The 16,749-nt window shown below is 45.6% G+C and overlaps 2 protein-coding genes across 2 annotated transcripts in view; both read right to left on the bottom strand.

Annotated features, from left to right (window-relative positions):
- Positions 1 to 510: 510 nt before the first annotated feature.
- On the bottom strand, positions 511 to 16,205 carry LOC109885563 (polycystin-1). The gene is made up of 10 exons (XM_031811053.1): positions 16,098 to 16,205; positions 10,566 to 10,837; positions 9,844 to 10,313; positions 9,417 to 9,677; positions 8,225 to 8,333; positions 7,812 to 7,943; positions 3,779 to 3,954; positions 2,983 to 3,119; positions 880 to 1,915; positions 511 to 844 (listed from the first exon to the last, which is right to left on the bottom strand). The coding sequence occupies exons 2-10, from the start codon at positions 10,791 to 10,793 to the stop codon at positions 511 to 513; spliced, it is 2,883 nt and encodes a 960-aa protein (XP_031666913.1). The 5' UTR covers positions 10,794 to 10,837; positions 16,098 to 16,205.
- A 429-nt stretch (positions 16,206 to 16,634) lies between these two features.
- LOC109878230 (polycystin-1) overlaps positions 16,635 to 16,749 on the bottom strand; it is a 17,967-nt gene continuing 17,852 nt past the window's right edge. The window contains exon 7 of the mRNA XM_031811003.1: positions 16,635 to 16,743. Within this exon, the coding sequence (XP_031666863.1) occupies positions 16,646 to 16,743 (98 nt within the window). The 3' untranslated portion in view covers positions 16,635 to 16,645. The remainder of the gene's footprint in view (positions 16,744 to 16,749) is intronic.

Below are 16,749 nucleotides of genomic sequence, written 5' to 3'. Positions count from 1 at the left end.
CAGCTCTCAACCGGATCGAGGAACTGGATGGTTCTGTTCACCGCGAGCGTTCCAAGGAGGGTGGTGGCCCGCAGGAAGACGTCACAGGGACCAGGGGTGGAGAAGTTGACCGGGATGGGCTTCCCGCTGAGGTTGAGCGCAGTGCTGACCGCGCCAACTCCCTGAGGAGGTTCCAGGTGAAGGACATGTTGGTCCCTTCCCTCAGCGCAGCCTGGAGGTGGAGGCACACGGTTCGTAGCGTAGCAGCAACCCCCCCTCGCCCCCCATCTCCTCCTCAAGGCTGGATCTGCAACCCCTCCAGCTCCCGCAGAACGTAGATGTATACGCTGGCCTGGGCTTGAGCCCACGTCGCTCTCTCTGCCGTGACGATGACGTTGTACGTCCCCACCGACCGGAAGGTGTAATGAGTCTTCCATTCTTGGAGCCTGGGCGTGCAGCCGTCACACAGGTTCCACGAAAACCGCACGCCATCGCCTTCCTCCAGGTGAGCCTTGAAGTTGACTGTGGCGTTTATGGGGACGTTGACCCGATCAGCGTGACCACCAGGCCGCGGATGGGTGCCAGGACCGCCACGGCAACGCAGGTGTGGTTGCTGCTCACCGGGTTCGCAGCCGTCAGCGTGACATTGAAGACTCCAGAGACGTTGTAGGCGTGTGTCGCGTTCGGGCCGGGGGCGAGGGGCGTTCCGTCGCCAAAATCCCAGGTGTAGAGGCTGGCAGGCGCCAGCGATGAGGTGGTGAAGAGGTACACCTCCCTCAGAGTCAGGTTATTGGATCTAGTCCCGTTATGTTGGATCAGGACCAGTCCTACCGGCCGCTGGATCTGAATCAGGACGCTGTCGTTACTGCAGGAGATGTTGTTGGACACAGTGACCGTCACCAGGTACTGACCAGGGTTTTATAGGTGAACACCATGTCCTTATGGCCCTGAACAGGTGTAGAGTCCTCAATCACCCCAAAATCCCATAGGTAGGTGTAGTCGAAGTCTGGCCGGGCGCTGGCCCTGAACCGGCTCTCCTCCCCCAGTCTGAAGTTGCACTTCTCTGGGGTCAGGGTCACATTGGACACCGCCGGCTGGACACAAACCCACGCAAAGAAGTTGGCCTTGTTGACGCCGCTGGACAGCAGCAGGGAGAGGTGGTAGTCCCCGCTGCCCCCGTAGGAGTGGCTGATCCTGGGGCTGCCCAGGTGTGTCTGGTTGGGGGTCCCGTCCCCGAAGCTCCACTCATACAGGTGAGAGGAGGCATTCCCCGAAACGAAGGCCTGGAAGTCGACCTGGGTCAGCTCCCGGACACAGCCCGCCGGCTCCAGCCTCACCACCTGCAGCACGAACACCTGGACAGGTACCAGGGTCCAGCGGGCGCTCACCGCATTCCGTGCCGTCACATTCACCGTGTAGTTCCCGTCTTTCACGTAGGTGTGCGGAACCTCGGAACCCGCCGTCGTCACCATGGACACGTCGCCCATGTCGAAGCTCCAGGTGACGTTGTTACCCTGCCTGCAGGTGTGCAGAGACCGTCGTCGGGTGTTGAGCTCGGTCGGGGCGGAGGAGGTCGCCGTTAACCCTTTAATCTCCTCGTACACCAACATCTCAGCGCAGGCCTTCGTCCAGCTGATGGTATTATTCACGGACACACACACATTATGGACGCCACTGTGGCCGACCCCGTAGGTGTGGTTGACGCGACGTTGAGGCCCCTCTCTGGAGGCGGAGCCATCGGCAAAATCCCACGTATAGACGATGCCATAGGCCGAGGGCAAGGCGTGAGCCTCAAAAGCTGCTGGTTGGCCGGCCTGGAGGAGGCGGGGCTCTGTTTCTATGTCGACGTGGGTAAGGACACTGTATACGTGCATGTCGATGCGCTGGGTCCTGTTCTCGTAATGGTTAGACACAGACACCAGGACGGTGTACACTCCTACAGAGACACAGGAAGGGGAGGGGCAAAGAGGAAAAGCATGACATTGTCCTCTTTTCCAAAATGTAGCAAGACATTCCCAGTGACACTCCCAGATAGGGTTGATAAATCTCAGTAACACTCCCAGATAGGGTTGATAAATCTCGGTAACATTCCCAGTAACACTCCCAGATAGGGTTGATAAATCTCAGTAACATTCCCAGTGACACTCCCAGATAGGGTTGATAAATCTCAGTAACACTCCCAGATAGGGTTGATAAATCTCGGTAACATTCCCAGTGACACTCCCAGATAGGGTTGATAAATCTCAGTAACATTCCCAGTAACACTCCCAGGTAGAGTTGATAAATCTCAGTAACATTCCCAGTGACACTCCCAGATAGGGTTGATAAATCTCTGTAACATTCCCAGTAACACTCCCAGGTAGAGTTGATAAATCTCGGTAACATTCCCAGTAACACTCCCAGATAGGGTTGATAAATCTCTGTAACATTCCCAGTGACACTCCCAGATAGGGTTGATAAATCTCGGTAACATTCCCAGTGACACTCCCAGGTAGGGTTGATAAATCTCAGTAACATTCCCAGTGACACTCCCAGATAGGGTTGATAAATCTCAGTAACATTCCCAGTGACACTCCCAGATAGGGTTGATAAATCTCGGTAACATTCCCAGTAACACTCCCAGGTAGGGTTGATAAATCTCAGTAACATTCCCAGTGACACTCCCAGATAGGGTTGATAAATCTCAGTAACATTCCCAGTGACACTCCCAGATAGGGTTGATCAATCTCAGTAACATTCCCAGTGACACTCCCAGATAGGGTTGATCAATCTCAGTAACATTCCCAGTGACACTCCCAGGTAGGGTTGATAAATATTGGTAACATTCCCAAAATTCCCCGGTTTTCCAGAAATGCAGGTTGGAGGATACTAGATGTTCTGCTTATTCCCTCCTGAATCCGGTAATCTACTAACGGGGATTTCTGTGAAAGCGTCTGTTTTTAAATAATATACTGTAAATATAGCATGAACACTATAAACCAGTATAGAGGTGGATTAACAGACCTGGCTGTTGGTACTTGTACTTGACTTTGTTGGGCAGGAGCACCTGTGTAGGGGAGTCTGGTAGGGGAGGGTACAGGGAGGTGTTGTAGGGAGGTTTAAAGTCATATTCCTGGTAACCTCCGTCTCCAAACGACCACCTGGGGGGGACAGGGCACGATGGTGTCAATACAATCAATCCAGTCAGGGATGACAGACACACGCACACACGCACACAGACACACACACACACACACACACACACACACACACACACACACACACACACACACACACACACACACACACACACACTCACACACACACACACACACACACACACACACACACACACACACACACACACACACACACACACACACACACACACACACACACACACACACACACACTAGTGTCTGAGAAGCAGTGGAGGGTTTGGAGAGAGAGGAGTGGAAACTCAGGATCGCTCACTGAGATGAACAAGAGAGTGAAGAGAGACTGAGGGAAGGAGAGAGAGAAACGGAGCGGAACATTCCTGTCAGCAATCTGCTCTAACCACAAGACTGTAAATCAAAACCCTGTCCCACATAGAAGGCTGCAATTACCACACACAAAGACTGTCTGTGTGTGTGTGTGTGTGTGTGTGTGTGTGTGTGTGTGTGTGTGTATGGAACGGAGAGACAGAAAGAGAAATGTAGACATGTTTAGGAGACAGTCTAAGCATGAGCTTGGTTTGGTCTGTGTTTATGATATGTTGGGGTGCGTGCTGCGTGTGTGTGTGTGTGTGTGCGCGCGTCTCTCACACACTACAACCTACCGGAAGGTGGCGTCCACGGACACATCCAGGACCACGGAGGTGGTCAGGAACTGGTCCGAGCCCTGCGTGACCACGCCAGGCACGCCGGTGACCGTGAGGTTGACCATGGGGTTCATACGGTCGACCGTCACGTTGAAGTGGTCCGTCAGGTTGCTCACATGGTTCATCGCCGTCACCTGTAGGATAGGAAATTGATTGGTTGATTGATTGATAGCTACTTCGATATTGAGGTTTCTGCATTGTGATGTATTTACACATCAACATTCTACGGCAGCCATCTTAACTCCCCATTAACATTACATGGGGAATATTTAAACAATGCTATGTAACGGAATGTCTACAACATTCTACGGCAGCCATCTTAACTCCCCATTAACATTACATGGGGAATATTTAAACAATGCTATGTAACGGAATGTCTACAACATTCTAAAAGTTGGCCCAACTCTCCACATATCTCTCTCTGTTTCTATCTAATCCCAGCGGGTGTCTGTTCCATATGGCTGGTGGACATGGGGATGAGAGCTCCCCCCTTATCCGTTGATTAATTGATGGATTGATTGTGTTTATTGTCCTTTATGAGGGACAGCTTTCACAAGGTCCTATGTAACACACATCAAGATACTAACAGCACTACTGGGGGTTTCTAAAGGTCAAACCGATACTAGTGTGTTGATCACAGTATATCTTCCTGTACTGTCCCAGTCCCCATACAGAGTTCTAACCAGTCTTCCTCTACTGTCCCAGTCCCTATACAGAGTTCTAACCAGTCTTCATCTACTGTCCCTATACAGAGTTCTAACCAGTCTTCATCTACTATCCCAGTCCCCATACTGAGTTCTAACCAGTCTTCCTCTACTGTCCCAGTCCCTATACAGAGTTCTAACCAGTCTTCATCTACTGTCCCTATACAGAGTTCTAACCAGTCTTCATCTACTGTCCCAGTCCCTATACAGAGTTCTACCAGTCTTCATCTACTGTCCCTATACAGAGTTCTACCAGTCTTCATCTACTGTCCCTATACAGAGTTCTACCCAGTCTTCATCTACTGTCCCTATACAGAGTTCTAACCAGTCTTCATCTACTATCCCAGTCCCCATACAGAGTTCTAACCAGTCTTCCTCTACTGTCCCTATACAGAGTTCTAACCAGTCTTCATCTACTATCCCAGTCCCTATACAGAGTTCTAACCAGTCTTCATCTACTGTCCCAGTCCCTATACAGAGTTCTACCAGTCTTCATCTACTGTCCCTATACAGAGTTCTACCAGTCTTCATCTACTGTCCCTATACAGAGTTCTAACCAGTCTTCATCTACTGTCCCTATACAGAGTTCTAACCAGTATTCATCTACAGTCCCAGTCCCTATACAGAATTCTAACCAGTCTTCATCTACTATCCCAGTCCCTATACAGAGTTCTAACCAGTCTTCATCTACTGTCCCAGTCCCTATACAGAGTTCTAACCAGTCTTCATCTACTGTCCCTATACAGAGTTCTAACCAGTCTTCCTCTACTGTCCCTATACAGAGTTCTAACCAGTCTTCATCTACTGTCCCAGTCCCTATACAGAGTTCTACCAGTCTTCATCTACTGTCCCTATACAGAGTTCTACCAGTCTTCATCTACTGTCCCTATACAGAGTTCTAACCAGTCTTCATCTACTGTCCCTATACAGAGTTCTAACCAGTCTTCATCTACTGTCCCTATACAGAGTTCTAACCAGTCTTCATCTACAGTCCCAGTCCCTATACAGAGTTCTAACCAGTCTTCATCTACCGACCCAGTCCCTATACAGAGTTCTAACCAGTCTTCCTCTACTGTCCCAGTCCCTATACAGAGTTCTAACCAGTCTTCATCTACTGTCCCTATACAGAGTTCTAACCAGTCTTCATCTACTGTCCCTATACAGAGTTCTAACCAGTCTTCCTCTACTGTCCCAGTCCCTATACAGAGTTCTAACCAGTCTTCCTCTACTGTCCCAGTCCCTATACAGAGTTCTAACCAGTCTTCCTCTACTGTCCCAGTCCCTATACAGAGTTCTAACCAGTCTTCATCTACTGTCCCAGTCCCCATACCGAGATCCAACCAGTCTTCCTCTGATTCAAACCACACGTGACCGCCCTCCTTGACAACGTACCAACCAATTGAGCTCTACAAAAAGGTACCAATTGGATAGTTCCATGGGTGACATTTCAAGTTCTTCATCACTCTGTTATAACTCTGTTATGACTCTGTTGACTCTGTTATAACTATGTTATGACTCTGTTGACTCTGTTATGACTCTGTTATGACTCTGTTGACTCTGTTATGACTCTGTTGACTCTGTTATGACTCTGTTGACTCTGTTATGACTCTGTTGACTCTGTTATAACTCTGTTATGACTCTGTTGACTCTGTTATGACTCTGTTATGACTCTGTTATGACTCTGTTGACTCTGTTATGACTCTGTTGACTCTGTTATGACTCTGTTATGACTCTGTTGACTCTGTTATGACTCTGTTGACTCTGTTATAACTCTGTTATGACTCTGTTGACTCTGTTATGACTCTGTTATGACTCTGTTGACTCTGTTATGACTCTGTTATGACTCTGTTATGACTCTGTTATGACTCTGTTATGACTCTGTTGACTCTGTTATGACTCTGTTATGACTCTGTTGACTCTGTTATGACTTTGTTAACTCTGTTATGACTCTGTTGACTCTGTTATGACTTTGTTGACTCTGTTATGACTCTGTTGACTTTGTTATGACTCTGTTGACTCTATTTGACTCTGTTATGACTCTGTTGACTCTGTTATGACTCTGTTGACTCTGTTATGACTTTGTTGACTCTGTTATGACTCTGTTATGACACTGTTGACTCTGTTATGACTCTGTTATGACTCTGTTGACTCTGTTATGACTCTGTTATGACTCTGTTGACTCTGTTATGACTTTGTTGACTCTGTTATGACTCTGTTATGACTCTGTTGCCTCTGTTATGCCTCTGTTATGACTCTGTTGACTCTGTATGACTTTGTTAACTCTGTTATGACTCTGTTGACTCTGTTATGACTATTTTGACTCTGTTATGACTCTGTTATGACTCTGTTGACTCTGTTATGACTCTGTTATGACTCTGTTGACTCTGTTATGACTTTGTTGACTCTGTTATGACTCTGTTATGACTCTGTTGACTCTGTTATGACTCTGTTATGACTCTGTTGACTCTGTTATGACTTTGTTAACTCTGTTATGACTCTGTTGACTCTGTTATGACTATTTTGACTCTGTTATGACTCTGTTATGACTCTGTTATGACTCTGTTGACTCTGTTATGACTTTGTTGACTCTGTTATGACTCTGTTGACTTTGTTATGACTCTGTTGACTCTATTTTGACTCTGTTATGACTCTGTTGACTCTGTTATGACTCTGTTGACTCTGTTATGACTCTATTATGACTCTGTTGACTCTGTTATGACTCTGTTGACTCTGTCATGACTCTGTTATGACTCTGTTGACTCTATTTTGACTCTGTTATGACTCTGTTGACTCTGTTATGACTCTGTTGACTCTGTTATGACTCTGTTATGACTTTGTTGACTCTGTTATGACTCTGTTATGACTTTGTTGACTCTGTTATGACTCTGTTATGACTTTGTTGACTCTGTTATGACTCTGTTATGACTTTGTTGACTCTGTTATGACTCTGTTATGACTCTGTTATGACTTTGTTGACTCTGTTATGACTCTGTTATGACTCTGTTGATTCTGTTATGACTCTGTTATGACTCTGTTATGACTTTCTTGACTCTGTTATGACTCTGTTATGACTCTGTTGACTCTGTTATGACTCCAAACCAGCATCAACCAAGGCAGGGGCCCATATCAGTGTCATCTATGTTGTATTGTGTGTATATGTGTGTGTGTGTGTGTGTGTGTGTGTGTGTGTGTGTGTGTGTGTGTGTGTGTGTGTGTGTGTGTGTGTGTGTGTGTGTGTGTGTGTGTGTGTGTGTGTGTGTGTGTGTGTGTGTGTGTGTGTGTGTCACCGATAGTTTGTAGACAGCTGGGTTCTGGTATATGATGTTCAGCACGGTGTTGTAGTAGGTGAAGTAGGGCTTATCATCCACTGTCCATTTAAAGGTTGGGCTGGAACCTCCCTCTACAGCAGCAGTATAGCTCTGGAACACACAGAGAGGAGATCACACACACACACACACACACAGAGGAGATAACACACACACACACAGAGGAGATAACACACACACACACAGAGGAGATAACACACACACACACAGAGGAGATAACACACACACACATCCACCCCCCCCCACCACAACACAACACACACACACACTCCCAACACAAACACACCCAACACACCCCCAACACACACACACACACACTCCCCTAACACAAACACACCCAACACAAACACACCCAACACACACATTGAACTCACCACGACTGATTCCATGAGGACTCTGTGTCTGGGATGAGGCTGGACCACCAGACCTCTCAGAGGTTCCTCCACCCCGACCAACAGGCTGAGACTGGCCTCCGTCACCTCGCTGTGGACACACACACACACGTGATGAGCAAAATTGAGACTTGAAGACTTGTGTTAGCTTCCCTAACAGACTAATATACTGGCTATACAATCACACTGTATGTAGATATACTGTATGTAGATATACTGTATGTGATATACTGTATATAGATATACTGTATGTATATATACTACATGTGATATACTGTATGTAGATATACTACATGTGATATACTGTATATAGATATACTGTATGTGATATACTGTATGTAGATATACTGTATGTGATATACTGTATGTAGATATACTGCATGTGATATACTGTATGTAGATATACTGTATGTGATATACTGCATGTGATATACTGTATGTAGATATACTGTATGTGATATACTGTATGTAGATATACTGTATGTGATATACTGTATGTAGATATACTGTATGTGATATACTGCATGTGATATACTGTATGTGATATACTGTATGTGATATACTGTATGTAGATATACTGCATGTGATATACTGTATGTAGATATACTGTATGTGATATACTGTATGTGATATACTGTATGTGATATACTGTATGTGATATACTGTATGTAGATATACTGTATGTGATATACTGCATGTGATATACTGTATGTGATATACTGTATGTGATATACTGTATGTATATATACTGCATGTGATATACTGTATGTAGATATACTGTATGTGATATACTGTATGTGATATACTGTATGTGATATACTGTATGTAGATATACTGTATGTGATATACTGTATGTGATATACTGTATGTAGATATACTGTATGTAGATATACTGTATGTGATATACTGTATGTAGATATACTGTATGTAGATACACTCCTAGAGAAAAGGGTTCCAGAAGGGTTCGATGCTGTCCCCATAGCAGAACCCTTTTTGGTTCCAGGTAGAACCCTTTTTGTTTCCAGGGTAGAACCCTTTTGGGTTCCATGTAGAACCCTTTGTGGAACATGGACCCAAAGGGTTCTCCTATTGGGACAGCCGAAGATCCCTTTCATGTTCTAGAACGCACCCTTGTTTCAGTGTAGGGACGTATAGAATCATAGAGATATCTGACCTGTGTGCTGACAGATTCACCACCACCGGCCCCCTCTCCTCCCCGAGCCCCAGATCTATCACCGCAAACAGACTGTGGCTCTGGTTCCCCCCGCCTCTCCCTGGTTCTCCTGCCCTGCCTGCCCCTCTACACTCCCCCACAGTGGGCAGGAAGTCAGGGGGGCAGTGGTCCTGGAAGAGGACACTCTGGTTGCTTCCCTGCCAGTGGGCTTTGGCTCCGTACTGAGAGTGGACCCGGAGCAGAACCACCGTCTGGTTGGGCCTGGATCACAATCACAATCATTTGTATTTGCCAAGTGCATTATTTCACATGTACCAGGAATTTGACCAGGTGAAAGGGTACTGATAATATCTTACAATAAACAGAATATCCAATCCAACACAACACAACGCAATACAACACAACACAACACAACGCAACACATTACCTGAAGTAGTAGGTTCCGTTCTGAGAGGGGGGGTGGAGGACGGTGAGGCCCAGGGGAGGGACCACGCGGATGGGACATGACGCCATGACGGGGAAGGCAGGGTCGTCGGAGGTCACCTCCAGGCTATAGAGCCCCGGCTGGGGGAGGCCGGAGGAGAGCTGGGACCCCTGTAGCTGGGTCTCACTATGCCCAACGTAGAGCACCCTGATCGGGCAGACCACGTCCGCAGCCCAGACTCCTCCTCGAACATCCTCCAGGGTTATTTCAACGCTCTGGTCCAGGTCCACGGAACCTTCTGATTGGTTGGAGTTGGCCCACAGCCAGTCAGATTGGTTGAGGGCCAGGATTGGCTGTCGCCACGGCGACTGGGGTGAAGGGTCGCAGCGGAGCAGGGAGGCGGGGCCAGCGTCGTGCTGCAGGCCGATGATGTCGCCGGGGGAGACCAGCAGGTCCTCGACACGCTCCCTCACCTGAGGGGGAAGGAGAGGAGGAGAGTTTGTTTTAAATGTACTAGTTGTCTTTGTTGTGTGTAGTTGTGTGTATCACTGTAGGTGTTTTGTTCTTTCATCATTGTGTGTGTGTGTGTGTGTGTGTGTGTGTGTGTGTGTGTGTGTGTGTGTGTGTGTGTGTGTGTGTGTGTGTGTGTGTGTGTGTGTGTGTGTGTGTGTGTGTGTGTGTGTGTGTGTGCGTGTGTGTGCGTGTGTGTCTGCCCATCCACTCACCAGTATGTGTGTAACAGGTCCAGCAGGCAGTGTAACCACCACCTCATCCACCAGGCTGTAGCTGGGACGCAGCGCCCCGGGTGGCAGAGTGTCTGCCTGGGTACAGTTGGCACAGGATCCAGGGTGGCAGGGGCTGGCTAGGGGCAGGCAGCGGCCCAGGAAGGGGCACCACTGCTGGGGAGGAGGGCAGGACGTTGATGGTAAAGGGGTGGAGGTGCTGGGATCCATGGAGACACAAAGAGCCACAGGATGACATAGGAGACCACCGCATCCTGGAGGGAGGAGAGTCGGGGTCGTCATGACAGAAACATCATCATGACAGAAACATCATCATGACGGAAACATCATCATGACAGAAACATCATCATGACAGAAACATCATGACAGAAACATCATCATGACAGAAACATCATCATGACAGAAACATCACCATGACAGAAACATCATAATGACAGAAACATCATCATGACAGAAACATCATGACAGAAACATCATCATGACAGAAACATCACCATGACAGAAACATCATAATGACAGAAACATCATGACAGAAACATCATCATGACAGAAACATCATCATGACAGAAACATCATGACAGAAACATCATCATCATCATGACAGAAACATCATCATGACAGAAACATCATCATGACAGAAACATCATGACAGAAACATCATCATGACAGAAACATCATCATGACAGAAACACCATCATGACAGAAACATCATCATGACAGAAACATCATCATGACAGAAACATCATCATGACAGAAACATCATCATGACAGAAACATCATGACAGAAACATCATGACAGAAACATCATCATGACAGAAACATCACCATGACAGAAACATCATCATGACAGAAACATCATCATGACAGAAACATCATCATGACAGAAACACCATCATGACAGAAACATCATCATGACAGAAACATCATGACAGAAACATCATCATCATCATGACAGAAACATCATCATGACAGAAACATCATGACAGAAACATCATGACAGAAACATCATGACAGAAACAACACCATGACAGAAACATCATCATGACAGAAACATCATCATGACAGAAACACCATCATGACAGAAACATCATCATGACAGAAACATCATCATGACAGAAACATCATCATGACAGAAACATCATCATGACAGAAACATCATGACAGAAACATCACCATGACAGAAACATCATCATGACAGAAACATCATCATGACAGAAACATCATCATGACAGAAACACCATCATGACAGAAACACCATCATGACAGAAACATCATCATCATCATGACAGACACATCATCATGACAGAAACATCATCATGACAGAAACATCATGACAGAAACATCATCATGACAGAAACATCATGACAGAAACATCATCATGACAGAAACATCATCATGACAGAAACACCATCATGACAGAAACATCATGACAGAAACATCATCATGACAGAAACATCACCATGACAGAAACATCATCATGACAGAAACATCATCATGACAGAACATCATCATGACAGAAACATCATCATGACAGAAACATCATCATGACAGAAACATCATGACAGAAACATCATGACAGAAACATCACCATGACAGAAACATCATCATGACAGAAACATCATCATGACAGAAACATCATCATGACAGAAACACCATCATGACAGAAACACCATCATGACAGAAACATCATCATCATCATGACAGAAACATCATCATGACAGAAACATCATCATGACAGAAACATCATGACAGAAACATCATCATGACAGAAACATCATGACAGAACATCATCATGACAGAAACATCATCATGACAGAAACACCATCATGACAGAAACATCATGACAGAAACATCATCATGACAGAAACATCACCATGACAGAAACATCATCATGACAGAAACATCATCATGACAGAAACATCATCATGACAGAAACATCATCATGACAGAAACACCATCATGACAGAAACATCATCATGACAGAAACATCATCATCATCATCATGACAGAAACATCATCATGACAGAAACATCATCATGACAGAAACATCATCATGACAAAAACATCATGACAGAAACATCATCATGACAGAAACATCATCATGACAGAAACATCATGACAGAAACATCATCATGACAGAAACAACACCATGACAGAAACATCATCATGACAGAAACATCATCATGACAGAAACATCATCATGACAGAAACACCATCATGACAGAAACATCATCATGACAGAAACATCATGACAGAAACATCATCATCATCATGACAGAAACATCATCATGACAGAAACATCATCATGACAGAAACATCATCATGACAGAAACATCATGACAGAAACATCATCATGACAGAAACATCATGACAGAAACATCATCATGACAGAAACATCATCATGACAGAAACATCATCATGACAGAAACATCATCATGACAGAAACATCATGACAGAAACATCATCATGACAGAAACATCATCATGACAGAAACATCACCATGACAGAAACATCATCATGACAGAAACATCATCATGACAGAAACATCATCATGACAGAAACATCATCATGACAGAAACACCATCATGACAGAAACATCATCATGACAGAAACATCATGACAGAAACATCATCATGACAGAAACATCATCATGACAGAAACATCCAGTGCTTAATTTGAGCCAGAACAGGATCCGGCACCTCTACGTTTTGGACTGTTTAATCTGAATTGCCTCTTCGTTAAATATCCTGTTAAAAAGTTAATCTGAATTGCCTCTTCGTTAAATATCCTGTTAAAAAGTTAATCTGAATTGCCTCTTCGTTAATTATCTGTTAAAAAGTTAATCTGAATTGCCTCTTCGTTAAATATCCTGTTAAAAAGTTAATCTGAATTGCCTCTTCGTTAAATATCCTGTTAAAAAGTTAATCTGAATTGCCTCTTCGTTAAATATCCTGTTAAAAAGAACATCTGAATTGCCTCTTTGTTAATTATCTGTTAAAAAGTTCATCTGAATTGCCTCTTCGTTAATTATCTGTTAAAAAGTTCATCTGAATTGCCTCTTCGTTAATTATCCTGCCCTGCAACATCGCACCCTGTTTGAGACCAACACGTGGCCATGGCTGTGTGAGTAGCAAGCCTGTATCTCTCACAGAACTAGAATGAGATTCACTTTCTGTGTTCTCTCTCCCTCTCTGTTCTGATAGACATGAGCCTGCAACTCCCGTCTGTCCAGCATTGCATTTCATCATTTATTTAGTTACAGAATCAAGGCTGTCTGTTCAGAAAGAAATTAAATGATTCAGTTTGTCCTACTACACCATGAGAAGGTCTATCATTTAGCCACAGAGGATCAATAGTTTCTTTTGAAAAACTGCCTGGCTGTGGATTGTGTGTAGCCCAATAACAAGGCCTACAGTCAGGGATGTACATCTGTCAGTGAACGACAGCATGCAGACAAACAGGCCTTTCACAATATTTCAAATGAAGGGAAACACAGGTTGGAAAGCAAATGTCTCCTGCAGAAAACAGAAGACTCTAATCTGTCTGCTGCAGGCTGGAAAAATATTTGATCAACTTCTAAATATTGTTTTACATAGTAAAGAGAGAGAGAGGCTTTTGGCACAAACACATCGGACGTCACTGGTGAGTGATCTGAGCATCATTAGGGGAGTGATCTGATCATCATTAGGTGAGTGATCTGAGCATCATTAGGTGAGTGATCTGAGCATCATTAGGTGAGTGATCTGAGCATCATTAGGTGAGTGATCTTAGCATCATTAGGGGAGTGATCTGATCATCATTAGGTGAGTGATCTGAGCATCATTAGGTGAGTGATCTGAGCATCATTAGGTGAGTGATCTGAGCATCATTAGGGGAGTGATCTGAGCATCATTAGGGGAGTGATCTGAGCATCATTAGGTGAGTGATCTGAGCATCATTAGGTGAGTGATCGGAGCATCATCAGGTGAGTGATCTGAGCATCATTAGGTGAGTGATCTGAGCATCATTAGGTGAGTGATCGGAGCATCATCAGGTGAGTGATCTGAGCATCATCAGGTGAGTGATCTGAGCATCATTAGGTGAGTGATCTGAGCATCATTAGGTGAGTGATCTGAGCATCATTAGGGGAGTGATCTGAGCATCATTAGGGGAGTGATCTGAGCATCATTAGGTGAGTGATCTGAGCATCATTAGGTGAGTGATCGGAGCATCATCAGGTGAGTGATCTGAGCATCATTAGGTGAGTGATCTGAGCATCATTAGGTGAGTGATCGGAGCATCATCAGGTGAGTGATCTGAGCATCATCAGGTGAGTGATCTGAGCATCATTAGGTGAGTGATCTGAGCATCATCAGGTGAGTGATCTGAGCATCATTAGGTGAGTGATCTGAGCATCATTAGGTGAGTCAGTGAATGAAACTGGAAAGCATTTTTAGGACTATGATTTCCTCCACACATCAAGACCTGGACTATTGATGGGTTCAAGACAAGGTCGATTTTTATTGATCTCAGATTCTCAGTTTGTCAGTTTCAAAGTAGCCTGTCATTTCAATTATTTGTGAGTTATTGAAAAGATTCTGCCAGTCTCCAGTCATCTACAGAACTGCATGAAATGTATTGATAAAAGGCTTTCCCCGGACCCTCGACTACTCAACATGTTCCCAGTGTGGGCAACCTGTGTAAGTGCCTCTACTCTACTGCTCTACACCACTACGCAAATGTGATGATATGCATGCATGGATTTATTATAAAAGGTGTTGTTTTTTCTCAGACATTCTGGTATCTCAGAACTCCCCAGAACTCCCCCCCCCCCCCCTCACTTTTGGTTCCGGAAACTCCCAATTTATAAATGAAGCACTGGAGACATCATCATCTGTCATTTCAGCCTTTGTTTTACAACTCAAGCAGTTCAGATTATTGAGCTTTCTGTCTTGACGGATGAAAAACATCAAAACTAAAAGCTAAACTTTCCACTGACAGGAAGCCAAAAGGCAGAGGAAGAGATGGAGGGAAGGAGAGAGGATGGGAGAGAAAGAGAGAGCTGGCAGAGGGAGAGAAAGAGGGAGCTGGCAGAGAGAAAGAAAGAGAGAGCTGGCAGAGGGAGAGAAAGAGAGCTGGCAGAGAGAAAGAAAGAGAGAGCTGGCAGAGGGAGAGAAAGAGGGAGAGAAAGAGAGAGCTGGCAGAGGGAGAGAAAGAGAGAGCTGGCAGAGGGAAAGAAAGAGAGAGCTGGCAGAGGGAGAGAAAGAGGGAGCTGGCGGAGAGAAAGATAGAGAGAGGCAGAGTGGCAGAGAAAGAGGGAGAGAAAGAGAGAGCTGGCAGAGGGAGAGAAAGAGAGAGCTGGGCAGAGAGAAAGAGAGAGCTGTGTGTGGTGTGTGTGTGTGTGTGTGTGTGTGGTGTGGTGTGTGTGTGTGTGTGTGTGTGTGTGGTGTGTGTGTGTGTGTGTGTGTGTTGTGTGTTGTGTGTGTGTGTTGTGTTGTGTCCGTGTTATTGGTCTGTCTTCCTATGTGTCCTCACCAGGCAGCAGCAGGGTTAGTCCCAGGGTGCTGGCCACAGTGAGGTCTGTAGATCTGTAGGACAAGCTGAGTGTGTGAGGACAGCTCCTGAAAGATGAACTCTACAGATGACACACACCTGCCTGAACAAACCCCAACGCTGGGAACAACAGGATCTGATGAGGAGAGACAGAGAGAGAGAGGGGAGGAGAGAGGAAGAGGAGAGAGAGAGAGAGAAGGGGAGAGAGAGAGAGAGAGAGAGAGAGAGGAAGAGAGAAGGGGAGGAGAGAGGGAGAGAGAGAGAGAGACAGAGGACAGGAGAGAGAAGGAGAGAAGAGAGAGAGAGAGAGAGAGAGAGAGAGAGAGGAGAGAGAGAGAGGAGAGAGAGAGGGAGAGGGAGAGGAGAGAGAGAGAGAGAGGGAAGGAAGAAAGAGAGGGGAGGGTGAGAGGGGGTGGAGGAGGAGAGAAACATATTTTAGAGTGACTGTATGAGTGTGTAGACAGAGTGTGAAAGTGTGTGTGTAGTGACATTGTGAGTCTCTCCTCACCTCTATGCTCCTGGCTGGTGGTTCAGGGGAGGAGAGCGGTTGGGGGCGGGGCTACAGAGAGGTCTGTGGGTGGGGAAAACAGCCAAGCCCACCAGTACACCCCCGCATCAGGAACACGCACTGGAG

The sequence above is a fragment of the Oncorhynchus kisutch genome, unplaced genomic scaffold (assembly GCF_002021735.2).
Source record: "Oncorhynchus kisutch isolate 150728-3 unplaced genomic scaffold, Okis_V2 Okis01b-Okis20b_hom, whole genome shotgun sequence".
NCBI classification, from domain to species: domain Eukaryota; kingdom Metazoa; phylum Chordata; class Actinopteri; order Salmoniformes; family Salmonidae; genus Oncorhynchus; species Oncorhynchus kisutch.
Note: the sequence above shows the minus strand (reverse complement) of the source record. Positions and strands in the feature narration are given on the sequence as shown.